The sequence below is a fragment of the Sceloporus undulatus genome, chromosome 1, assembly GCF_019175285.1.
Source record: "Sceloporus undulatus isolate JIND9_A2432 ecotype Alabama chromosome 1, SceUnd_v1.1, whole genome shotgun sequence".
NCBI classification, from domain to species: Eukaryota; Metazoa; Chordata; class Lepidosauria; order Squamata; family Phrynosomatidae; genus Sceloporus; species Sceloporus undulatus.
The window spans coordinates 263,836,988-263,864,229 of record NC_056522.1 but is presented as its reverse complement, the minus strand read 5'-3'; the positions used below and the strand labels follow the sequence as shown (position 1 = coordinate 263,864,229).

General features: G+C 40.2%; 1 protein-coding gene across 1 annotated transcript in view; it reads right to left on the bottom strand.

Moving 5' to 3' along the window:
- EPS8L2 (EPS8 like 2) overlaps positions 1-27,242 on the bottom strand; it is a 141,768-nt gene that overhangs the window by 39,457 nt on the left and 75,069 nt on the right. The window contains exons 4-7 of the mRNA XM_042466201.1: positions 15,311-15,375; positions 8,717-8,878; positions 7,333-7,482; positions 688-767 (exon numbers count right to left, since the gene is read on the bottom strand). Coding sequence (XP_042322135.1) covers positions 688-767; positions 7,333-7,482; positions 8,717-8,878; positions 15,311-15,375 — 457 coding nt within the window. The remainder of the gene's footprint in view (positions 1-687; positions 768-7,332; positions 7,483-8,716; positions 8,879-15,310; positions 15,376-27,242) is intronic.

Genomic DNA, 27,242 nt, shown 5'->3' with positions numbered 1-27,242 from the left:
TTAGCGCCTATGGCATTTCGGCTTGCGAATGCTTTTCGGGTTACGAAAGCGGCGGCGGAACGAATTAATTTCGTAACCCGAGGGAGCACTGTATCTGTGCTGTCTACATGATCTCCCTGTTTGAACACTGCCTGAGTAGAGTGAGACACAACTATACCATAACCTCAACTGAGTTACTAAGACTGGACAAGTGAAATTCCCTATAAAGTTCATTCATTAAAGTTCTAGCAATTCCTGTTTCCTGACAGCAAGTGGACCTTCAATGACATCAGACAACTGGCTCCAATACGTGATAGGGCTGTACAAGAACTCCTGTTAATATCCCTCATAATGTTTTCTCTGTTTTTGGGACCCCTCAGGATGACTCATGCCCCTCAGATTAGAGTACAGTATATGAAGGATAAACCTTGTGACAAAGAGCAGTTTTTGCAGCCACAGGAAATTCACACCACACACACCTTGTTTTGCTACCCTCCTTCAAATTGTTCCAGATTGCACGAGCTTGTGCATAATTTTGCTTGCCATTAATTCTAACAAATACAGCTGTAAAATACTCATCTAAACCTTCAATAAAGCACAAATGGATCAGAAAATTAAACTCTGTGTGGTGAACAAGCCTAGAAGACTTCTATACCGCGTTGCAATGGCCAGTGTCTCTTCCCTGCCTGTCTCCAGCACTCTACTTACTTGAGTGTCTGTGGTCGTATCTTCTTCCCAAATTTATGGTCAGCAAGTGCGCTTTCTATGTCCTCGTGAACCATCTCTGCCTATACAAAACAACAAAATCAGGGAGGTCTGAGAAATGGAAATGACAGATGGCAGAAAAGAAACAAATGTAAAGAAACAAATGATCATTCTGTTTTACAAATACAAGCTGCATTAAAACAAGGTTTTGCTAGACAACACATGCCTTCTTTTCAACTTTTAAATAATTTAGTTTAAAGAGCAGGCATACCAGCACAGTGTGTCAAGGAATTCTTTTTTATTGTTTTGCATTCTTTTGATGAGTACTGAAAGCATTTGAATTTCATTGAGCGCTCCTTCAGGTTTAGAAGCTGAGGTTTCTTTTAGTCTCATCTAAAGAGAAGCTGTGAAGCTTTAGTTTTTTAGAGTTCATGCAATAAATACACAGCGAATGAAGTTCTGAAATTAGTTCACATTTTTGATAAAGTGGAGCTTGACCTGGAGCAGATCTGCCTCAGGAGGGCACTGATTAGCCAACATTTGCAACATTTGCATGATTCCCTCTTCCCTTCTCCACAACCTAGAGGCAAGTTTGCAATATTATTTTAAGGTCATTATTGCCACTATTAGTCTTGCAAGCTGAGGGAAACACACACACACACACATAGTAAGTGTTGCTTTAAATAAAAAACACTACATAGACACCCCAGCAAGGACGTAGCCAGGGGGGGTTGGGGGGTCGGGACCCCCCTATCAGGCCCTGGGGGCGTTCAAACTCCTTCCTCCCCCCTCCCATCCATTAAAACCACGGCGAGGGAACAGAGGAAAGACAAAACAAAAGTTCCCCTTTTTCCTCTCCTCTGTGGCTTTAATGGAGGGGGGAGGGAGGAGGAAGGAGCTTGAACGCCAGTTGCAAGCTCAGAGAGAGAGGGGGAGAGAGAGAGAGAGAGAGAGAGGGAGTCCCTGTGACTCCTTTCGCTTTCGTTTCCTTCAGAGTCCGGCTTCTACTCCTCCTCCTCCTCCTCCTTCCTCCCTTGTGCTTTTGCAGAAGAAGGAAGAAGAAGGGAAGGAAGGGAAAAAAGGAAGGAAGAATAAGAAGGAGGGAGAACTGAAGAAAAGAAGGAAAAGAAAGGGAGGAAGAGGAAGGGGAGAAAGGAAGAAAGAAAGAAAAAAGGAAGGAAGGAAGCTTCTAAAAGGAAATATAAAAGAAAGAAAAGGTGACTTCTAACTTTTAGCTGTTATATCCATGTACAATATAGTATAATAATAATAATAATAATAATAATATCCCTTACCCAAAATGCTGAGGATTAGATGTATTTTGGAGTTTTCCAGAGTTTGGTATATTTATATACAGTATGTCTAATGGGATATTATACTGGGAGATGGGATCCATGTATGTTTCATATGCATCTCATAGACATAGACTGAAGGTAATTTAATGCACAATATTTTTAAAATAATGTTGTGCTTCTGCATATTGAGCTTCAGCAAAACCCTGAGACCAATATGCCTTGTATAATTCAATAATTCAGTAATTGATCTAAACCTTCAGGATTTCCAAGTTTCCTTGAGTTGGGGGTCAGACCAGATGCTCTCAGGGTCAGTTTGGGGTTTTGGAAGTCCAGAGAAAGGAGACTCAGACTCTACTCTGGACATTTCTCCTGAGAATGGACTCATGTTTTCAAAAACAGTCATTTCTGGATTTTTGCAACAACAAAAAAGAGGTGGGTCTGTGATGCAAAAAGGCAAGAGGCTTCCTTCCAGCCTTGTTTTTTCTCTTTTTTAAAAGACAAATAGAATAAAATACAGTTAGCTGGCCCTTTTTCAGCATGTCAATGGGGATGCTTTGATGGAGAGTTCCTGCATGGCAGAATGGGGTTGGACTGGATGGCCCTTCGTGGGGTCTCTTCTAACTCTATGTTTTTATGATTAATTAATTAATATATGGAATCAATCTAAGATGATGATCGTGGCTGTGGAGTCCTATGGCCCTGCTCCAGGCAATGCTAGACTGCAGGCCCCATCATCCAGCAGCACCACAGACTGATGGGAACTGCAGTTTAATAAGGCTGCACGCTGCAGAAATAATCCAGTTCGACACTGCTTTAATGCTATGGAAAATCCTGCGATTTGTAGTATGTTGTGCCACCAGAGCTCTCAGACAAAGAAGGCTAAATGTCTCACAAAACTACAATACCCAGATGTTGTTATTTTCTTATATCCCGCCTTTCTCCCAATATACGGACTCAAGGTGGTGATTTTCCATAGCATTAATCTATAGTATATCTTTCTACAATGTAGATGGACACCTCCATTACATAATTTGTTGAGGATGCTTTGACTGGGAGTTCCTGCATGGCAGAATGGGGTTGGACTGGATGGCCCTTCTAGGGGTCTCTTCTAACTCTATGATTCCATGATTCTGTAGCACTCTGAGCCTACTGTGATTTTAATAGTTTTTAAATGTATAAAGGTATAAAGTCTTATAATGCAAGCCATGCACTGATGGACTATTGCACTATAATTTTTTATTGATTGATTTTATACCCTGCCTTTCTCCCAAAATAGGATTCTCTTAAAGGGGTTTGTTTAATATAAAAAGAAAGGAACGTATAATGGCTTGGAATTAAAAATTATGGTAGATAGATAGATAGATAGATAGATAGATAGGTCTTGGAATTAAAAGGTGTGTGTGTGTGTGTGTCTCAAAATTAAAAATCCCTCTTGGAAGTGGGAATGAAATGTGTGGATGCAGCCTGGGTTCGTAACTCAGCTCAGATGTTGGAATACAGTGTCTCAAAGCATGAGCAGAGTGTCTCTGAGCATGAACAGAGTGGCTGCCGCTCATTGCTCGAGCAGCTGCACTTTGCTTTATCGAGCTGAATTTATCTGATGTAAACACCTTCAGAGGAAGGACTCAGTTTGCATCTGCACTGAAAAAATAATCCAGTTTGATGCCACTTTAACTGCCCTTGGCTCCATGTTGTGAAATGCTGGGATTTGTAGTTTGTTGTGGCACCTGACAGATGACTCAACTACAGTTCCCAAGATTCCATTGCACGAAGCCGTAACGGAAGTTAAAGTGGTGCCATCAAAGTGTCGAGGGTAAACGCTCAACCCTCTTTTTGTGTCTGGGGGGGGGGCTCTTAGCCTCTCAAAATGGTGGCACTTAGTCTTGACCCCCCCCTACCCAAAATCCTGGCTACGTCCTTGACCCCAGCTAACTCATGAGAGAAATAATAATACAAACACTTGGACAAGTACAGTAACACCCAAATCAACAAAATATTGATACATTTATTGGTCCAACCAAAAGGCACAAAATACATTATGCAAGCTTTCTAAGCTCCACTGGCTTCTTCACCAGGCAAAGGTAATAAAAACCATACAGAGGGGAAAAATTAAGTTAGTTACAGGCCTGCATTTTATCAAGAAGTTGTTGGTATTCTGAGTTGAGATGGTGTAGAGGGATATCTATGCAACAGGGCCCTCTTCTTTCTGGCCATGTGGCACTGGGAACAAAGCATTCCAAAGTCAAGGCGATAAAATTTAAATTCCATTAGCAATACAAAATGGTACTTCTCCTGAGATCCAAGACGTCTCCATCTCTTGTGAGGTTACAACCCCCTTTGTTATGCAGAGAATACTGACTCTGGAGTTTATCACATGGGAGGAATTTCTCTTAATTTCGAATGAAAAGAAAGTGGGGTCAGAACGCATTCACGTGAATTCTCTAGTTCAGTGAATTTACGTGAATTCGAATTGCATTCAAAATGACTTCCTATTGCCCGAAAATAGCTTGCCATTGCCTGAAATTGCGTGTGGTAGTCTATCACATAATGACGTGAAACCCCATGATTGCATTCGGACTGACTTCCTATTGCCTGAAATTGCATGTGATAGTCTATCACGCAATAATGTTAAACCCCATGATTGCGTTCAGATTGCCATTGGATTATACTTCCTATTGCCCTTGTCTGATAAACTTCTCTCTCAAGAGAAGCCTTCTTGCTTTTGCATTAGGAAAGTTTTAGAGGCTGATTTGGTAAAACATGCCAAATATAGACCCAGTTTAAACAATTGCCTGGTGAATTCTTCCAGAACATGGCCACATAGAGTGGAAAACCCATAGAAAACTAAGCCAGTGGAACTTCGAAAGATTGCATCATGTATTTTGTGCATTTTGGTTGAACGATAAAGGTATCACTGTTTTGTGGATTTTGGATGTTATTGTACTTAACTGTATGGCCAACATGGATACCCCTGAATATGTTTCCTGGATGTGAAGATGCCACATTTTAGCCACAACAAGTGAATCCTAAAGAAGGAGCCAATGGACTGGGAATTTACTATTTGAGATTTCCATCTCTACCAAAGGTAAAATTTTTTAAAATTAGCCACATGGCCAGAAAGAAGAGGAGCCTGCCTGTACAGATATCCCTCCACACCATTTTATCTCAGAACAACACCAACAACACTTTGACAAAATGCCGGTCTGTTATTAACGTCATCATTTTTTAAAAACAACAACCCTATATTATTTTTAATACCTTTGCCTGATGAAGAAGACAGTGGAGCTTCAAAAACTTGCATAATATATTTTGAGCATTTTGGTTGTTCCGATAAAAGCATCACTGTTTTGTAGGTTTTGATTGTTATTGTACTTTGCCATATGGCCAACACAGCCACGCCTGAATATGTTACTTGGACCAATGTTCATCCTCATGCTATTTATGGTCATTATGCTAGTTCAGGTGCCAAATATGAGCTGGGCTAATATTCATAGCTGAAGAATTTGCTGTGAGTGTTTTTTAATGTAATTTTAGTTTTCTTCACATAATCTACCAAAGAGTATTAGTCCAATAAAGGTCATGACTTGATCTGACCCTGTCTTCATCATCATCTATTTCTAATCCTAAAAGGAAATTAACAGACGCAGAGGGTAGGACACTGAAGTGTTGGCCAAAGAAGCAGGGGAATGAATGCTTCCTTCAGGGAGAGGGTTCCAAACAAGACAGTATTCTCAAAAACATGACTCATGAGACAAACATCTGTGCTGCTTATAGAATTTGCAATTGAATATGGATGAGCAAAAGAGATGTGGAGAATTATGTGTGATGTAGAGAAAGTGGACAGGGAGAAGGTTTTCCCCCCTCATTTCTCATACCTCATAATACTAGAACTGGTTGTTATTGTTAATCACCCCCAGGTCAGTCCTGACTCATGGCAAATCTGTGAACGAGACACCTCCAAACTCCTTATACTAAACCACTCTGCTCAGGTCTTGTGGACTCAGTGCAGTGTCCTCCTTGATTGTGTCTATCCATATAGTATGCAGTCTATCTCTCACAATTGCCCTCTACCTTGCCAAGCATCACCATCTTTTCTAGTGAGTCATACCTTAATAACAACTTTGCCTTTGGGTAAATTACTCCAGCAGTAAGGTGAAAATATTCCCCCACCCTGTACGTTGAAAATACTGAAACTATAACTATACTGGAAATAATATTATATGAATATAGAGTAAGGAATTCACACCTTTGTGAAATGGCGAGCCACAAATTCAAATGTGCATTGTATGATGACATATCAATTTATTATCATATTAAATTTTGACCTTTGGTTTCTGGCAGTTATCAGTCTTGGGAATTTTTATTTCATGTTTGTATATTTTATAACAGCTATTGGAGAAATAGATACCTATATTTACTTACAACATCACCATTAAATGTAGGATTTGTTGAGGTTTTTATATTATTTACAGAATTATTCACAGGTTCATGTGAAAGTTAAAGACAAAAAAAAAAGTTGCATGAGGTGTTCTTCAGCTAAAGATTAATTGGGTTTCCTTACAAAGCTTCTGACCAAGTAGCATGACCTGCATTGTGCAGCGGTGGACAACATTAGGAGAACAAATAAATCCCCAGGAGACCTTGGAGGGCTGCACCCTTCACTATACTCCCTCCTATAAAAAAAAATCATATTTTTTGCCCTCAAATGCCCTGTAGAGATTGGTTAAAAGGTATTTGGGGCCTTTAAAAAACTAAATGTTGCATTGTTTTACCCGGTACAGGTCCAAGGGGCCTCTTAATGTGGTGGGAATGCTCCACAATCCTTAGTGGTCATGTGGAGTCATTTTGGAGCAAACGTTTGTTTTTCTAAAATTTGGGGGGGGGGGGGAATCTGAGGGCCCCAAAAATCTGAGGGCCCAAAACCAGTTCTGGGTGCCAAATGTGGCCCTTGGGCAACACCTTGCCCACTCTTGCACTTGTAGGTCATGAGCCACAGGGTGAGAAACCCCACTGTCATGATATGCACAAAAACCCTACAAAAGCTTGCTGGACCATTTCTAGAGCAACCCATGGCTGCCCTTGTAAGTTCTCAACAAGCAGGAGGGACCTCCATATTAGTTAGAACTCCACTGACAGAAGAGTATTTCCCCTCTTAGTGCTGACAGTACTGTACTGCAGATTTGTGCAGGGTAGCACAGATCACAGTCCCAGCAAAGTCTTTACTGTATTTTCATGTTTACATTCCATAGAGTAACATTTTCAACATCCAGACCCAAGTTGCTGAGGACTTGGCTTTCAAGTCACTGTTTGTCTCCCTGCACCCTCCAGTGAGGCTTAGATTATCTTTGATTACCTCCACCTCATCACAGTTGAAGAAGTGAATGTCAGGTTTGTGCTGCTCTGAGTCCTGACACACCAGCAGAAGTATGGATGAGTATCGCATCTGATTCAGCACAGTTTGGCAATGCTGGACTGTTGGCAGAAGGAAGTCTTCTAGCTCTTCCTGAAAGGCAATACAAAAGAGAGTCTGGCAACAACATATAAAAATTATTTTAGTTGGCAATCAACATTTGCTCATTGTAATGACTATTTCGGGAAGCTGACAATGAATACAATACCATCTGATTCCCTCAAATTATTTTAAATCCATTAGTAGCAGCTATGCTCTTATGCGGTAGATGGACAAAATGACTGCAGGCACAAATCAGCCTTTTGGATACCTCTTAGAAAACAATAGAGGAAAGAGGAGGCAAAAATTTCCCAAGGAGACCTACAGAACTCCCATACTACCTCCTCTGTAATCACATATAATTTAGTCCATGTAAAAATATCCTTGAAGAAGCCTGTTGCTGTTATTCAGCTGAGTGGGAAACAGTGCACAGTAAATTCTATAAAGATGTATATCACTTCTGCATCTGCAAAACAGCTAAATAGCTTGTCTAAAGGAGTAATACATTCTATTGGAACCTTCTCCAATCTGGTAATCTCCAGATGTGTTGGATTACCCCCCCCCCCATCCAACAAATCTGGAGGGCACCAGATGGAAAGGAAGATGTTCTGTTAAGATGGCAGTCTGAAACATGGTGTTTACCCCAGAAAAAAGATCCTCCATATACATATTTGGCCAGGAGATGGTGATGTGATTTATTCATCCAACAGACCAAATCCTTCCATACCACCTCATACCCCTGACTCCTGTTCCCTTAATTTGTTTCATCTTAACTTGCTTTATCATAGGTTCAGTGTTTTATTCTTAGTTCTACTACAGAACTACCGTATGTGAGTTCTTGTTTGAAAAACAGGTTTAACAACCCACCACTTCTGTTGTACATTATAAAAGTCCTTCCAACCAAATATTTCCCAGTGCCATTCCAAATGTAGTCTATACTTTTTAATACCACGCTAATGCGAATAACCTGGCACAAAGTGCTTTTGTGGAGCAGAATGTATTTCCAGTAACAGCTAATTCATCTGGTGGTTTGATTAGATCAGTCCTACGCAGGGACAGAAACAACACAGGCAATGAACATGTTCCACACGTACACATGGTGAAATCAATCTATTTTTCTTCTTTTGTTATGTTTCACTAATTTGGTCCAGCTTAATACCCTTGAAGAAGCCTATTGCTATTATTCAGCTGAATGGGAAAACATGTGCAGTGAATTCCTTAAATGTTTACAGGCATTAAATATGATACTTCTTCTATCTCCATCTGAAGAAGATGGTTTCCTGCTCACCTGAGTTTCGCAGTCCAGTAGTCGAATAGATTTGTCATTAACCTGCAATAACATCTCTTGTGCCCAGATCTTCTCTTTGGAGTTAAGCTGTTTGAGCTTCCTGATGGCATCATCCACTGTTACAATGGCTTCACTCTTATCCATGATGAAGGTGGCTAAATGCTGGGAGGGGGGAAATTTACAGGGAGGGGGAAAATGTGTCATATTTATTAAAGCTGGAGAGGTTACAAGCATGTTGTAAGTGGCTGATGGATTCCCATGTTGGAAAGGCAGTGAATCTGCTCTGAGTGTTAATGTAAACTTTAAGGTTGTTACCCAAAGTGCAGAATCTGTTCTGGGGATAGGTTCAGCATCTTCAATAGCTCCTTTGATCTTCAACCTAAATCCTAGAGCAGATTCCTCATTGCACTTTAATCAGAATCACCAGGCGAAGGAAGAGGAGGTATGTACACCAGTCCATAGAAGAAAAGGAGGCTATAAATGTAACTAATAAAAAGCCAGTTGAATTCTATGTAAAATGCAGCTTGTCGGTTTTATTCAGGGATCACATGTTCATACAGTCATCATGTTGGTGTCAAACTGACACGTGAAAAACAGCTGACATGTGGAAAACAGCAGAATCAACAAAGGTTACTCCATCTACACCATCACATAGTTCAAGGATAAGAAACTTCTTTTAATTCTTGGGCAAAATAACATTTTCAGAGATGTTCTTGGGGAACTGCATTCTGGTGGTGGGCAGAATGGTTGGAACAAAAAAGGGTGGGAACAAAATTAACAGCATCTTTTACCTTAACACTTTTGCTGCCAGTTACTGAATGTGGTGAAAGATTTCAACCTCTCTGAACGGGTGGAAGGGAGTTAAACAATGAGGTTATCACAAAATGATGGCATCATCATAGGAAAGAGAGGAGGTGGCCTTCTGAGGAACCCCAGGGAACCAGAGGACAATTCTATGAGTACTGGATTCAGCTCCAAGGCCTGGGGGTCCTCACCTCTAATGTAGTGGTCAGTCTCCTTCAATTCTATCATGCTGTTATAGACACACTGTTTAGGTAATGCCTTAAACAGCTCAGGTCCAGGTTATTTGGAAGATAATATTCTTGTATAAGAGGTTGCTTATGTTTTGAAATATTCTGGGGACGCTTTCCTCTCTGTTCCACTCACCCCATAGGTACATCTGGCGAGAACATAAGAGAGGGCCTTCTCAGTGGCTGCTCCCAGACTCTGGGACTCCCTTATAGGAGAGGTTAGACTGACCCAGTGCTTGCTATCCTTTCATAGGCAGGTAAATAACTTTTTGTTTCAGCAGGCCTTTAGTGACCGATTGCTCAACAAGAAAAGCACCCTTCAGAATGAGCGGTACTGCATATTGGTTGTTTTCTTTATAATGGGCTTATTCCTAACTGCTTTTAATTCTATTGTCAGTTTAATTATACTTTGAATTTTTGTATGATATGATTTAAAAAGTTGTATCTGTATCTCTTTTTAACCTTTGTAAGCTGCTTTGAGCCTTGGACTGGAAAAAAGGCAGGATATAAATAAATGTAATAATAATGTTTCCTATAAGACTAATCTCTTATGGCTTTTATTTTGCTTGTTTGCTTATTCATCAATTTGAATACTTAACAGTATAAGCAGCCAGTAATTTCATATTCTATTACACAGAAACAGAACTGAGCCTCCAGTGAAGTAATACTAACCAGTAAACTCAGCACTAGCCCCAGGCTCTCAGTCCTGGCTCCCTAATCTCTCTTATACATATACTGTATTGGCCAACATTGACACCCACTTAAAACATTCTTAGGATTTAAGGAAACCCATATTATGGGACATACTTAGTTCTATCTTTCCACACTTCATTGTTGTTTGCTTGTCTTGAGATCAGAACTAGGAATGTAGCATTCGACAGGGAGCAGAAAACTAGTCAGGCATGACTATACTTGCAGTAATTCTCAGCTTAATTCTAAACCTGTTGCCCTGGTTAAGAAAACATCCAGCAGTTATACCATGACATGAAAACTAGACCTCAATGTTTGCATGAATGGGCTATTTTTGTCTGGCTTATAGTAATAACATATAACACTCTAAACAAGCAACACCGCAATGCTGGGCATTGAAAGGAGACACCCGTTAAAGGCATATTTTCCTGATCTTTCTATTTTAGTCACTGCTGCCATGCAAAGCAGTTCTTTTGACCCTCAATAAAAATCACATGTTTTCCCTTGTAGTTTTTACCAGCCAGCAGAGGGAAGTGTCACCAAGTACAGAAGATTACCAATTCATCTTTCTCCTATTATAATACTCAGTCATGCCATGATGTTTGTTGTAAAGGCAGAGTACAGTCTCCTAGATTTAGAGTGCTCCCTTTGGGCCATTCTTTCCCAGGAATGCAATTCTGCACTTCCTCATCCTTCTATTTAAGAAAAGAAAGTCCTTACTGTCAACCCTACATTATATTTGGCTCACCTAGTCACCAAGTATAATAAGTTCTCCGTACCCACATATGCCATATAACTAATAAATCCAAAAGGAGAAGGTAAGCATTTTCCACCTGATAATGTGATTTACATTTCCAGTTAAAATGCTGGACTGTGACTTGGGAGATCAAGATTCACTAAGCCACAAAACTAACTGGGTGAACTTGGGTCAATCACTCTTTTTCTTGGGAGCAGAGGGGTGAAGCACCATATATATATATTGCTTTGGGCTCACTTGGAGGAAAGGCAGAATAAAAATGTAACCTAATAATGATACTAATAACTGTTGGTGTTCAGTTCATTGTGAAGGTAGTCAAGCAAACCACAGAGTGAATAGTACAGAAGTTTAAAAAAAGAGTAACAATTTAAAAAAAAATTACAACTTTGCCTTCACATAAAGATATAAAATGAATGAGGACTAATAACTCAACAATTATTGGCATATTGCTGTCTGTGCCTAATATATATGAGTGATCCCCTCATGAAACTAGGTGCTGCCAGTCTGACAGAGATCACATTTGCTTTGACCAAAGTTCAAGGTGAAAGATCAGCTCATAGCTAAGCAACTGTAATTAATAGAGTTTGAAATGCTTTCTGATTGCTGGAGGGAGCAAAGTCCAGTAGAAGGAACATCAATCATTGCACTGCAGTTTTGCAGAGTATTTGTCCAGTATATCATTACAAAAAACAGAGGAGGCAAGTTTCAACCTTCCTGGAAGTTGTGTTACCTGCCATCTCAAATCACAACTGTGGGGACAAAAGATTATTCCTTTGATTTAGGCAGCAGAACATCTAAGTATGAAACCCTCAGAAGAGGAGTGCTCACATACGCAGAATGAACATCTCATTAGACGGGAACATAACCTAAAGACATCTGAGTCCATCTATCTTGGAAGCTAAACTAAGGGCCAAAACAGACACGCCAAAATAAAGCTGCTTCAGGTGATTTTGGAGGTATGCTGTTTAAATGCTGTATGCATTCTAAGAGGCCGGAAGTGTTTGTCATTTAAACAGCATACCTCCAAAGTGACCTGAATCAGCTTTAATTTGGCCTGTCTGTTCAGGCCCTGTCCTCTAGGCTATATTTCAGAGGAGAAAATTGACAAAACCATCTCTGAGTATTTCTTGCCTAAGAAAACCTATGATATTCATGGGATTACCGTAAATCAACAGGCAACTGGAAGGCACATACGCACACACACACCAACATAACTGCTAGACCTGCTCCTTAATGATGACCAATTCCAGGGCCTGGACACTCTTCTCCAGATCTCAGGGTGAGTGAGAAGAAACTCAGGGCAAGAGCACTGTCTTGAAAAATGAGTGTGCATCTGTGTGTATTCCTGATATGCTAGATTGTATTTTTAAAAATCTGAATGGCATCCTCTGTGCAGCTGTGGGTGATAATCAAGGTATCATACCTAATGGAATTAACCAGGAGCTGTCCATTTTAACATCATCCTTGTTTGCTCATGAGAATCCTCTGCCTCTATTATCATAAGACCCTGAAAAGTCAGGGCCTGGGCTAGTTCTGACCTGACAACCCAACTGTTCCTTCACACATCTCCACAAACCTAGGAAAATAGTCTACATGTCCTTCAGCCTCCAGGCCTAATTCAGTCTATGAGAAGTCCTAGTATGGCCCAGAAAAGGCTTGGGTAATGTTCATCCCTCCAAAAATCACATTTTGGGATTTGCTGTTCCCATCACCTTCCTAATCAGGACCAAAGCAGAGGGGATTATCCCATTTTTATCTCTGATCAGAGATCAGAAATAACAAAGATGTGTTTCACTTGCTCCTGTTCTCCTTCAATGGGGAATATATGGGGGTTACAAGCTCCCAAAACACAGATACCAGGCACAGGAGTGTTTATGCATCTGATGTTTGGCATTCAAAGCCTGCTTTGCCTACCCTACACTCTTCCTTACCGTGGGAATATGGGGCAAACCCCCTAAACATTGGCAGCAGGAACACTCCTGGAGAGGGTGTTTAGGCATGTATGCCACTTGACTCCACCCTACATTTCCTGCACATGACGGCAAGGAGGGAGCAAAAGTCAAACTGCAGTGTGATCAGGAATTGTAGTCACACCTGTGATGTCAGGTAAATGGCTCTGCCCCCAAGAACCTCTGAGCTGTGCAGAAACGGAAGAATGGGGAAATGGCTTGGGAGTGAAAACCAGTTCCCTTCTCTTGGTCCATAAGGTCATTAACGTCCAGGATGATAAATTTAAAGATCAAGTGGAAAGTTCTGGTGGGACTAAGGGCCAGTTTTCCTTGCCATGGGGATCCCCTGGGAGCTACACTTGCCAAAATAAATGCTGAAATAGGAACATAAAATGAAAAGTGGCCAGATATGCACTTCTCATTTTGTGTTTCTTTGTGTCAAAAAATACAGGGGACCTAAAACCTATTTTAAGAAGAAAAATTGCACTTTTGAAGGCTTCCAGTATAGGCAATTCATACACACACACACACACACACACACACACACACACACACACACACTTGCATGTGTTGGGTGAGAAATAGGACAGCCCATTTGGAGAACCGGGCTGAAAAGACAACCTTGGGGGCTACCTGTAGCCCCAGGACCACCCTTTGCCCATCTCTGATTTAAAAGTGGTCAAGAAAAGCTTGATGTGACATTAAATGAACCGTTGCACCTCACATGTCAATTTTAAAGAAATGCAAATAGTATGATATAGGCAGGTAGGGACAATAATTAACCCAAATTGACTTATTCACTAGCGTCACCCCCAGCACATAACAGCTTAAGAGGGATTGTCCTTGAGAAATTATCACAGGAATAGCTCTATTTCTGCACCTTGACAACTTTGATCAATAATGATCAACTGAGACAGCTGAAGCCATCTGTACTTGAAAAAAAATACTGGTACATTCAATGCACTTGATATTTAATATCAAAAGCTGCCTGGGGTGGTGCGAAGAAGTCACACACGTGCCATGCTGTTTGGACGTGGTGCGCACATGATATCATCAACACATACCATGTATAGACTGTGCCACATAAAGATGGCATCGTCCATACGTATTAGGGTTACAGAGCATATGGTTGCTGCATGCTCTGCATCGCTCATTTTGGCACCAACATGGCGCTTTCGGCCCATGTGTACTGGGCCTAAGGTCCATTAACTGCAGCCCAGTGAAAAATGCACTAAATTAAAGAATTCTTAGCCCAGAAGTCAGAAATGGTGTTCAACAGTACTCATAATGCTTTCGGTGTCATACCAAATTCTACTCATGGGCTGAGATCCTGCATCAAACACATAATCATGATGTTGCAGCTGCAGTGGGGGTGCACCTACACTGTAGAAATAATGCAGTTTTGGCATCACTTTAACTGCCATGGCTCCATCCTGCAGAATCCTGGGATTTGCTGTTTTGGGAAGGACCAGCACTCTTTGTCAGAGAAGGATAAAGATAAAGTAAAAAACTACAAATCCCAGGATTCCATAGGATGGAACTGCACCACTTAAAATGATGTGAAAGTGATGGCATTATTTCTACAGTGTAGATGCACCCTGTACTTTCTTATCTGACTCCTAAAACCCACTTCAAAAGCCAGTCAGCCACCTGGAGTGACAGAAGTCTGTCCTTCTGCCAAGCAAAGTGCAGCAGGACTATTCCCCTTTCACCAGTGAGTGATGTTATGATAAAGAGTTGTGACAGGTCCTGCAGGGCTCCTTGCTGTGTTGCTTGCTGGCAGGAGGGGGCTGTTTACATTGTTCTGCATCACTCTGCTCAACAGCAGCACAGACCTCCACCTCTCTGGTTGGCTGACTGGCTTTTAAGATGGGTTTTAGGGTCATTTGTGGTCCTGGCAATCTCTTCAAGAGCACTGGGAATGGGAAACCAAAGGATATTGTTCTGAACATGTGAATGAAGAAGAAAGAAGGGCAAAAATCAAAAATCACTACCAGCCTTCAGTATGACCAGCATATTAGGGTGATAAGGTGCAGACAATGCTGGGTCATATGGTTATAAAGAAGCCATCCGAAGGAGCAATGTTCAGATATAAATTGTGTAACAGCAAAAGCATTTCTAACTGATGCAATTTTATGGCTCATTAATGTGAATGTTCCCAACTCACTTGTACATGATACTGTGATGTCTCGTGCATAATGACGTTCGAGTTGGAGTACTTCTTTCTTTGCTCTGTGAAAAATATTAAAATATGGTAACACAATTTAGCTTTTAAGGCAATCAATTGATAAATTAATACTAGTGTCAAGTTAATACTAGACATTATTTTGGCAAAGTGTGATCCCAATCCCAGTCAGTGAGAGGCCTCAACTCACTCAGAGATAAAACATTCCACCATTTGCATTTTCTCGTTTAAAGGATTTGAAGAAGCCTTCCTCAAGCTGGTGCCATGGTGGCTAGGTGCAGTAAGAGTTGTAGTCCAACACATACTGAGGGAACTGGGATGCAGAAAACTAACAATAGGTCTGGAAGATTTTGGAAAGCCATTACCCATAACAGAAAACAAGATGCAACTAAACAGATCCATGAGGCTGTTCTGTACATTCATGGTACCTGAGACCATTGTTAGAAGTGAAAAGTCATGGATCAAGTAACTGGTGGCAGAGTGCAATGAGAAGACAGATTGTCCCTGAAGTTCCCTTTCCCTTTTCAGAGATCTACATATGCAGGCCTTTTCTTTCCTTCCTGCTCACTGAAGTCACTTTCTCCTTCTTCAAGGAAGCTAGCTGTTTCCCCTCATCTAGGGGAAATAGGCAGACATTTTGTGTGTCATCCCTGAATAATGACGTCATATGCTAATTCCAGGCATAAGAGTCCATTTTAGGGCATTCTGTAACTAAGGTCTGAAACACACTGCAGAAATAATCCAGTTTGAGACCACATTAACTATTCTGGCTCAGTGCTCAGGGATCCTGTGAACTGTAGCTCAGAGATCAGAGCTCTCTCACAGTAGAGAAGGCTAAATATCTCACAAAACTACAGTTCCCAGAATTTTCTAGCATAGAGCCAGGACAATTAAAGCAGACTCAACCTGGATTATTTCTGCAGCGTGTTTTGGGCCTATGTATAGATCGACACTTTTGTTTAATTCCATTCTTATCTCTGACAAGATTTCCTGAGATAATAAACATAAATTTTATTTTTACTTTACAGTCAGCCCTCCTTATCCACAGATATTTTTATTCACAGATTCAAGCATCCATGGTTTGAAAATATTTTTAAAAAGTATAAATTGCAGATAGCAAACCTTGATTTTTCCATTTTATATAAGAGACACTATTTTGCTATTCCATTATATTTAATGGGACTTGAACATCCACAGATTTTGTTATCCACGGGGGATCCTGGAACCAAACCCCAGCGGATAACAATGGCCCACTACACTAGGGCATATGTTGCTTGCATTAATGAAACATGACTTGCAATGCATTCTTATCATCATCATTTTATCAAACTACAGTTCCCAGGATCCCTGAGCACTGAGCCATGATTTTTGGGCCTGTCAATAAGCTGACTTCTACCAGAGTCACTGATATCCCTTCTCACTGTTTTTTAAAAAAATATTATTACATGCTGAGTTTCTCTTATCCAGAATTCTGAAATTCGAAATATTTCAAAATCCAGAATTGTCCACATGGATGGCTGAGATAGTGGCGCCTATGGTTCAGTGTTCACAAACTTTGCTTCATGAACAAAATTATTAAAATATAGTGTATAAAACTACCTTCAGGCTAAGTATATAATGACACATAAATGAATTTTATGTTAAGATTTGTGTACCATCTCCAATATAGCTCATTATATATATGTAAATATTCCAAAATCCCCCCCCCCCCCAAAAAAATCCAATCTCCAAAACACTTCTGGTCCCAATTATTTCAGATAAGGGAGACTCAACCTATATATCAAGCACAGTAGTGCTGGCAAATAAGAAAAAGTAAATAATAGCAGGCACAATCCCAACTGAACAATAGGCATAACACACTGTTTCTTAACTCTCGTTGTTCAGATAGACCACTGCTTTCTCACCTTCTCCAAACTGCAGTACAAGAGACAACTCAGTAGAAATTATCTGTGTGCCACTGAGCATCCTCTTTGTCAGGAGAACAGGGGCACAAGATGGTTGGTGAAACCATAGAGTCTAACTGCAAAATTTGCTTGTTTATAGCTCATACCACAGGCTTCTATCTCCCTAGTTTTCTAAGACTAAGAATTATTCCCAGAAAACTAGGATAGCATGCTCTACAACCATTTATTTTTATCCATAGCTAGATATGGTAAACTTACACGTGTGGATGTAGGTAGATGCTACCAATAATTTTTGTGAGCTAATAGTATTTGTGGACTTGCCAGGCAGCTAGAATAATAGTAAAACAAAGAAAAAATAAATATGTACAGTAGGAAATAAACCTTACTATCTTCAATTTTTCAGTGTAAAAAAAAAAGGATAGTTGTATCACATTGTAAACACACACAACACAAATTTCTTTATTTGTCCCAAATCAAAGTTACAAAGCATGATGAACAAGTCTGAATGACAATTAAAACATCTAGCTAAAAGTTAAAACGATTTGCGCACAACTCTTTAGTGTGTTGCTTCAGTCCTACTGACATGAGCAGGAGTGTTATTTGTATTATGACAAACAGGATGGTCCAGGGACTGAAAAAATATGGAATTAGGACAACAGAAGTGGAGAATGGACCATCAAGAAGAATGCTTTTGCTCAGCAGTTTCTATTGGGAAGAAATCCTGAATGAGGAAGGCTTTGGTAGAAGAGCTAGTCTGTTTCACAGATTAGCTGAACCGGACTGACTGGATTTAGCCAGTTTGATCTCAATAAAACAACACTTGATGATGCTTTTCAGAAACAAATTGCAGAACTGGTAGTTATGTGGGACTTTAATTATCTTGATATCTGCTATGAGATTCTGCTAAGTATAGGCTCTCCAACAAATTCCTGAAATGCCTTGCAGATAATTTCCTTTTTCAAAAGGAGGAAAGAACAAGGGGGATCAGCAATTCTGGGACTTTATCACACAGGGGAAATCGGGGGTTTAGTCGTGTGATTGTGGTGCAGATTTTCACACAATGTCGCGATTAGAGAGGATTTATCCCGGGAAGAACCAGGAATGCTCCTGCAAAAAATCATTCACTGGGAAATCCTGTGAATAATTTGTTCCTGGAGCATTTCTGCTTCTTCCTGGGATAAGTTCTCTCTAAGCACGATGTGTGTGAAAATCTTTGCTGCAATCATGCAACTGTCCCCAGAAAATGCCTGTTCAAACCACTGATTTTCCCCATGTGATAAAGTCCCTGGACTTGATTGTAGCCAACAGGGAAGAGCTGCTCACTGGAATCAAAGCAGTTGGCACTGCATGTACTACTAAAATTTGTGACTGGGCTACAAAGAAGCGTACAGTCAAACAAGAACCTTGGATTTCAGCAAAGCTGATTTTCTTAAACTCAGGGAAATACTGGTTAGAATCCCATAGAGATGCTAAAGGAAAAAGACACCCAGTACGTGTGGGATTTCATGAAGAAGGAACTGCTAAAAGCACATTCACAAATAATTCCACGGGAGAAGAAAAATGGGAAATATCTGAAAAAGACAATGTGGGTGCACATTAAAGTTGAGGAGAGGAGAAAGTAAACACACACACACACACACACACACAGAATGGAAGGAAAGACAAATCACCAAGGAAGAATATACAGTAGATGTGTAGCTCAAATGTGAAGGAATAGTGTAAGGAAAGCTAAAGCTCAAATGAGCTGAGATTGACTAGGCAAGCAGGAAGTAACAAGAAGGGTTTTTTTCAACTATGACTGAAGGAAGAGAATAACCAAAGGAATGGTGAGACCACTGTTCATCAAGGATGCTGAAATGCTAACTGATCACAACAAAAAGGCTGAACTACGCAAAACCTATTTTGATTCAGTGTTTCTTCCAAAAGGGGATTGTGTGCTTCCATGCAGTAGCAGAGACCTTGGCAAAGAATCCAGTTTGTAAATCAAGATTGATATAGAGTTAGTCAGGAATCACCTAGTTAACTTAAATGAATTCAAATCTGCATGTCTGGATAAACTGCACCCCAGAGTACTGAAAAAACTTGCTGACATACTTGCAGAACAACTTGCCATCATTCTTGAGAAATCTTGGAGAACAGGTGAGATGCCAGAGGACTGGAGATGAGCAAATATTGTCCTTCTCTTTAAAAAAAAAAAAAAAGCAAAAGCAAAAAAGAAGATCCAGAAAACTACAAGCCGGTCAGCCTGATATCAATAGCAGATTTTTTTTTAATATAACAGATTACATGAGACTCCATCTGAAAGTACTGTATCTTGATGACAATCCAGTGATCAGTAGGAGCCAGCATGAGTCTGTCAAAATCAAATCCTGCCAAAGTAATTTTATATCTTTTTAAAAATCATACTATTAGTTTAGAGGATGGTGGGAATGCTGTAGATGTCATTTACCTGCATTTGAGCAAAGCATTTGATAAGGTTCTCCATAACATTCTGATTAGCAAACAAAATATTTTGAGGGACCTCATGAAATGCTTTGCTGAAATCCAGATTAAATATGTAATATATGGAAACACCAAGAAATGGGTTCACAGTTGGTTGGAAAACAATGCTCAAAGAGTTGTCATCAATGGTTGTGCTTCAAATTTGAAGGAGGTCTTGAGTGGAGTGCCTCAGGGCCATTACTCTTCAACATTTTTATCTGTAATTTAGATGATGGAGTGAAGGGAATACTTATCAAATTTGGAAATGATAACAAAACTGGGGGGGGGGGGAGGTGGAGGAGGCTAATACATTGGAAGATAGGAACAGAATTAAAAAGGAGCTTGTTAAACTAGAAAATTGGGCAGAATTTAATAAAATGAAATTTATTCGAGACAAATACACACTTCTACATTTAGGTCACAAAAACCAAATGAATAGGAATACGATGCAGGATACATGGCTCAGTAGTACTACATGTAAAAAGGACATTGGGATTATTGTTGATAATTTTGCATAGGATAATCACTGTTTATACCCCTGATTTCCTCCATGTGATAAGGTCCTATGAAGCTAAATGAATAAATATTTAAAATATTAAACTAAAAAGTATCTAAAAATAATCAAAATACAATGGAAGGTCGAAATAACCATGCTTTGATGCAGAGAAGCATTGTCATCTTTAAAGGGAAATTCTGTGAATTCTTGCCATTACTTTACTAGGACTGTATTTCTAGTAGCACTCACATCCCGTGGATAAATGGGGATTAAATCCTGTTAATATCCTGCAAGAGCAGGATTGTTTTCAGACATGTCGGGCCATTTTGGGATTAACCCAACAATAACCCATGCAAAAAGTGGCGCTATTTTGTGGCTTTTTGCATGGGTTAATGTTGGGTTAATGCCAAAGCCACCCAACGTCATCTGAAAACAATCCCGCTCTTGCGGGATATTCAAAGATTTAAACCCTGTTTATGCACGGGATTTGGGCACTTCCATCCTGTGTGATAAACTCAATGGTACAGAAAAAAAAACCCCATAACACTACAATGCTATACATGTAAAGAAATAAGCTACACTGCATTCAAAAGGACTTATGTCAATGTAAATAAATATAGGATTGCAGCCTAAAAATAAATTCCTAGGGTCTTTCCTTCCATTGAGTAACTTAAAAAAAATGCTGGACATTTCATTAGTCACTTAAGGGGATCTTATCAATCACTCCTCATAGCTGCTTGAAATGCTGACTGTTGTTTTCTGCTATAGCTGTAGACTACATTTATTTCTATGTCTTCTTCACTTCATTTGTGTACAACTTATGTGATTTGCTTCTGGAGAGTTAATGTCAGTTAAAAGCAACTTGAGAGTCAAGCAACAAGACTTGATAAAACTAGCAGGATCAAGGGGTTATATAGAGAGTACTCACACTATATTGTGAGAACTCACACATAACCTGGAAAAGGCCTGAAGTTGCAAAGCCTGTATTGCTAGGTAGGTTATACCATAACCACAATAGCAGTCCTACACATAAATACTCAGAATTCAGCAGAGCTCTCTCCCAGACAAGTAGTTGTGGTATTACTACTTTTTCTCTTTAATTTTTTAAACTATAACTAAATCACTTTTATACTGTTTTTCAAGTAGATCAAAGCAGTTCCTGTCAAGTGTTTTAAAAACTGTACCTTTGAATGAGAACCCCCCCACACACACTACTACAGCTTTAAAACAGTATCAGAAAATTAATTTCTCAACTGCTTGCAAACCAAGCAGGGGATTAAAATTTGCTGAGTACAGTTTTAACCAGCAGCCAAATAAGTATGGCCTTTAGCACACATTTAGGGATCTAACTTGAATGAGGGCAAATACGTGCCCTGGTTGTCTTAGCTTATAGTTGTAGTAACTTTAATTATGGGTCAGTGAACATGATAGAGTTAGATGTGGAGGGAGACTGTGGTATTTTAACAAATCCTTAAAAAGAAGGAGAAAAAAACAACACACCAAGTTGGAAAGCATTCATTTCACTGGCAGAAAGATCTGGTCTTGGCCTTAAGCCTCATCAGATATATAATGTCAGGTATCTGCCAATTTTATCTCAAGGAATTTAATTTTTAGAATGTATTCATAAGAAGATTCGATCTTGATACTGGAATGCTATAAAAATAGAAAAGAAGTACAATACAGAGTGCTACAAAAACAGCCTAAGTAAGATATGTCCATGGATCATAAACTGTGCAGATGAACACCGGTTGATGGAGGTCTTGCAGCTCATCTATAGGAAACATGCCATGCACCTAGAAGGTCCCAGGTTCTCCAGCTGGGAGGAGGGGAAAAATCTTGCCTGATACCTTGAAGAAATGCTTCTAGTCACAGTTAACAAAACTGGTTGAGAAGGATACTCATAGTCTCACAATAAAGCTACTCCCTAGCCTCCTATGATTTTTGCTAAATAAATAGTTTAATCTTGCTACCACAGATGCAAGTGTCACTGAGAAGGGTTGGACTTACAGTACTCCCATGTAAGCACACATATAGTGAGAACCAGTGTGGTGTAGTGGTGTGAGCACTGGACTATGGAGTTTATCGCATCGCGTTCTGAGAACATTTTTGGAACCCGATTGGAACGGAACACTTTCAACTTTACCGCACGTTTTTGTCCCCATCGGGTTCCCATCGGGTTCTACATACCCCTCAAAGTGTTCCATATGTGTTCCTCGGAGGGAACGGATGAGAAAGTTATCCAAGCTTGTGGAAACGTTTTTAAAACGGTCCAAGAAATGTCAGAGCGGTAATGTAATCCGTTCTTACTTCCGTTCCCATGTTCTGCCTTGTTGTGATTGGCTGAAAGGACTTCCCTCCCTGCATTCTGTTTCCCAAGCTCTAGCCTGGCCCTGGCTGGGGCTCCTCGACTGCAGAGTCCTCTGGAGCTTGAGAGAGGCTGTCTCCCAAGCCCTAGCCTGGCCCTGGCTGGGGCTCCTCGACTGCAGAGTCCTCCAAAGCCTGGCTGGAGCTTGAGAGAGGCTGTCTCCCCAGCTCTAGCCTGGCCCTGGACAAGGTTTAAAAATGTAGGACCTTCTTTTTAAAATTTCCTGGCCAGGAAATTTTTTTAAAGTCCTACATTTTAAAACATTGTCCTACATTTTCCCAGTTTTGAGGTCCCCAGGGATGGCAACCCTATGTTTATGTATAACATTTATATATATATATATATATATATATATATGTGTGTGTGTGTGTGTGTGTGTGTGTGTGTGTGTGTCTAAAAGTATACATACAATATATATACAATATACATATTTTAAATATGTAATATATACAAAATATATATTATATATAATATAAATATATTACACACAATATATACTGTACATATATATGCATAATATATATATATATATATATATATATATATGTATATATAGATTGCAGACTAATGTGTGTATACATGTGTGTGTGTGTGTGTGTCTATATGTATCTTGTATATAAAAAGATTAGGTTGTGTTTGCACAAATATCTCCCTGTAAAAGCCTTTTGTTCTGTGTATGTGGTACTCATGAACAAGAATACACTGTTACAAATATGCATGTGCAAATATTGAAACGTCCTCATACTTATCACACTTCCTATAAGGACAAATGCGGTAAATTGTGTTCCCGTTACGTTCTCGGAACGCTTTACATTTTCGAATGCGATAATATCTGTTCCCATAACGTTACATCTTGAAACGTTTTGGGAACAGAATAGAAACGTTTCAGGCACTGATGCGATAACCTTCTATGACTCTGGAGACCAGGTTCGAACGCCTGCTGGTCCATGCAAAGGCAAACTCCCTCTGAACAAATCTTACCAAGAAAACCCCACAATAGGTTCACCTGAGGGTCAGAGATGATCTGAAGATACGTAACAACAGCAACATGTATATTACTAACCCAGACATCATTTATTTATAGCTAGAATTTATATTTCTTAAAAAGAAAAAACACACAAAAAATTCCAGGAAGCACATTTATTTATATATTTATTTATATCCTACCTTTTCTCTCAGGATGGGACCTAAGGTGGCTCACATCAAGTTAAAAACTAAGTGTACTAAAACCTATTTGATACATAAGTTAAATAAACAGTCCCATTAAAAGAAAACTAAACTGCAACAACAAAATCACATTAAAACATAGTGAAAAGATTAAAAACATAATATATCCTGCTAAAGAGATCCTTCTGCCACAATCACTTAAATGTCAAAGGCCTGCCTAAATAAAAGGTCATTGTCTGGTGGCAAAAGCAGAGAAGGGAAGTCCACAATTTGGGAGCAGACACTGGGATGTATCTGTGATAGTGGCAGGACCAAGGGAAAGATTTTCTGGCCTGAAGATCTTAAAAGCTGGTCAAACAAGGATCATTGATGGATATATGGTATTTTAGATAGCCTGGACGCAAGCTGCAAAGCTCTGTACATTTGCTACCTGTGTGTGTGAGAGAGAGAGAGGCAAAGAGAGAGCGAGAGCGAGAGAGATGCTGTCATCACACCAAAATCCTTGCATAGAGGAAGAAATAGTCCACTTCCTAAAAGAACTAGCCCCAAAGCAACACACTTTCTACCTGCTTGTGTTGCATCACATGAGTGAAACCTGAAGAACCTTTGAGATCTGGAGCGAACTTACTGAAGCAAGTAATAAGGGACAAGGGCTACTTCTCACCTCTCAGTGAACACTTCACTTCACCCGTGAGAATACAAACCTTCCTTCTCTAACCTCTCAGCCCTTGTCCCAGTCCTAGATAGAAACCTTGTAATAGCTGTAAAAGCTAATACTTGTGAAAGGGAATTCAGAACTTTGCATCCAAGGAAAGTTATCCCTGGGACCACAATCCTGTCTTTCCTCATTACAAAACAATGCAACATCATTTCATTTGTGTTGTGTTCTATTTGCATATTAAAATCTTAGGACAGCCAAGTCACAAAATCATTTTAAGTACATATCAGTAAATTGATGTTGGGGAGGGAAGGGTATTCCTGCCCATTTATTGCCTGCTAAGATGGATGCCTATTTGCATAGTGCAATAACTTCACTGTAATTCCTCCAAGCAGTGTTTCTGTTGTAGAGGCAATCCATTTTTCAAGCAGTCAATATGCTGTATCTCATACCTAGGGAAACACACTATTATTTGTCTTGGACAGAATATTCCTTTGTATTGCAACTGTTGCTATTGAGATTGTGCTCATGCAAATATGGAATTATTTCTTGGATATGATTTCTAACTAGGATAACGGACATATTGTGTAGCCTAAGGTCCAATACACACAGCCAGAGCAGCCACCTCAGTGCTAAAGACCAAAGGCCAAACAAAACAACACAATCTTTTTTGCCTACCATAAACTCAGATGATATGGAGCCAGGTTGTATTCTGAGAGGAACTCTTTTGTTTGTTAGCTACATTTCTGTAAATCAATTCCGCCCAAGTGGGAACCAGGCGGAATTGAATCAGATTCGCCATGCTTCTCACTGGCAGTGGCTTTCCTCGCCATACCGCCATGCTCTGCCCTCAGTCCTCCATTCTCCCGGCCTGCCTCTTTCCTTCCGCCCCGGCCCCTCCCCCACCCCCAGTATGGCCAGGAAGGACGGAGGAAGACATGGCGGGGAAGACATGGCGGGGAAGCCACAGCTGTTGCTTCCTGCACCGATTCTTGAAACTGGTGCAAACATAGTGGGAACCACACTGTTTGCTGAACCAAATTCAGGAATCGGTGCAGGAAGCGAATCAAGAGGTAAGTGGGAACAAGGCCTTGGAAGCATGTAACAAAGGATGTAAATGAGGAAGAAAAGGAAAACGATGCTAAAGAGCTTTAAAATTTTTGACAGACATAACTGTTTGTGCTCACCCTAAAGGATGGGTGGATGAGATAGTAGAGGGGGTTGATGCTTCTTTTAGGTGCTCCAACAAGAGATTAAGCTCTCACCTTTCATCAGGGCATGGTTCCTTTTTTTGGTAACAGCTGAAGAATAGTACTTACTGGTACCTTGACCGGTGGATAAGTGGACCCAGGTTTTTTGAGTCCATTTTTTGACTAAAATTTCTAGACTTATACATGAGTATATACAGTAACTCTCTTTCACTACTGGTAATTGTGGACTTCAATAAAGTTAATTTCAGTAAGTTTAGGGAAATACTGGGCGAGATCCCATTGTTAAAAATGTTTAAAGGGAACGGAGTTCATGGTGCATGGAGTTGCCTAAAGGTGAGCTATTGAAGACATAGGTACAAATGTACAAACAATGAGGAAGAGAAGTGGAATTTGCCTAAAGATGTACAAGAATGGATGTACATTTTGTGCAGTGGATGTACAAAAATGAGATGAGATTTAATAGAGACATGTATAAGAAATGAAAGAAAAGGGGACATTACCAAAGAGAAACACAAATTAATAGCTAATATTTGTGAAGAGAAAGTCAGAAAACCTAAAGCTCAGAATGAACTCAGGCTCACAACAAGGATTCCATTCCACTCTGACCCACAGTGAGTACTATTGGATCTGTACATATGACTTGGCCAAGTTTCTGGCCACACAATTACAAACTCATATAGGGCAAACCCTCCACTACATCAAAGGCTCAGCTCACTTCACAGAAAAAATCAGCAACCTTGAACTCAAACCCGGAGACATACTAATCAGCTTTGATGTGATCTCCTTGTTCACCAAAGTCCCCATAATGGACACCACTGCACTGATCTGACAAATTTTTCCGGAAGACATCACAGCCTTTTCAAAAATTGCCTCGCCATCAGCTACTTGCAGTGGGACAATGGATTCTACAAGCAGAAAGAAGAGGTAGCCATGGGAAGCCCTCTGAGCCCTGTTTGATAGCAAACATTTACTTAGAACACTTTGAAAAGCAAGTCCTGGAAACAGCACCAAAAAAGCCCACAACATGGTTCCGATATGTAGATGACACTTTCACCAACTGGAGCCACAGAGAAGAAGATCTGACTGCATTTTTGAACCATCTGAACAACATCTATCCAGATATCTGATTCATTATGGAGAAAGAAAAAGAAGGAACATTGCTATTCTCAGATGTCCTGGTCATCCACAAACTGAACCAATGATTGGGCCACACAGCATACATAAACCTACACACACGGATAGATACCTACACAACAACTTCAACCATCATCCAGGACCGAAAAGAAGCAGGATAAAACACTGGTAGACTGGGCAAAAAGGATCTGTGAATCCCATTTCCTGGAAGATGAATTGAAGCACCTAGACCGGGCTCTACAGGCGAATGGTTACTCCAGTTCAGAGATCAGAAGGACTGCGAGGCCCTGAAAAAACCATAGGAGTGAAGACAAACAACCACCCAAAGGGAAGGTATTTATACCATATATACCATACATCAAAGGAGTTACAGAGAGTGGCGTCACTGGGGGAGTGAGGGTCACACCAGGTGACACCCCAGAAGAGGGGGTGACACCCAGTCGCGCCCCTGCCAAGTCTCCTTGGGTCTTGGAGCCATGCGGGTGCTGCTCTGGGCCC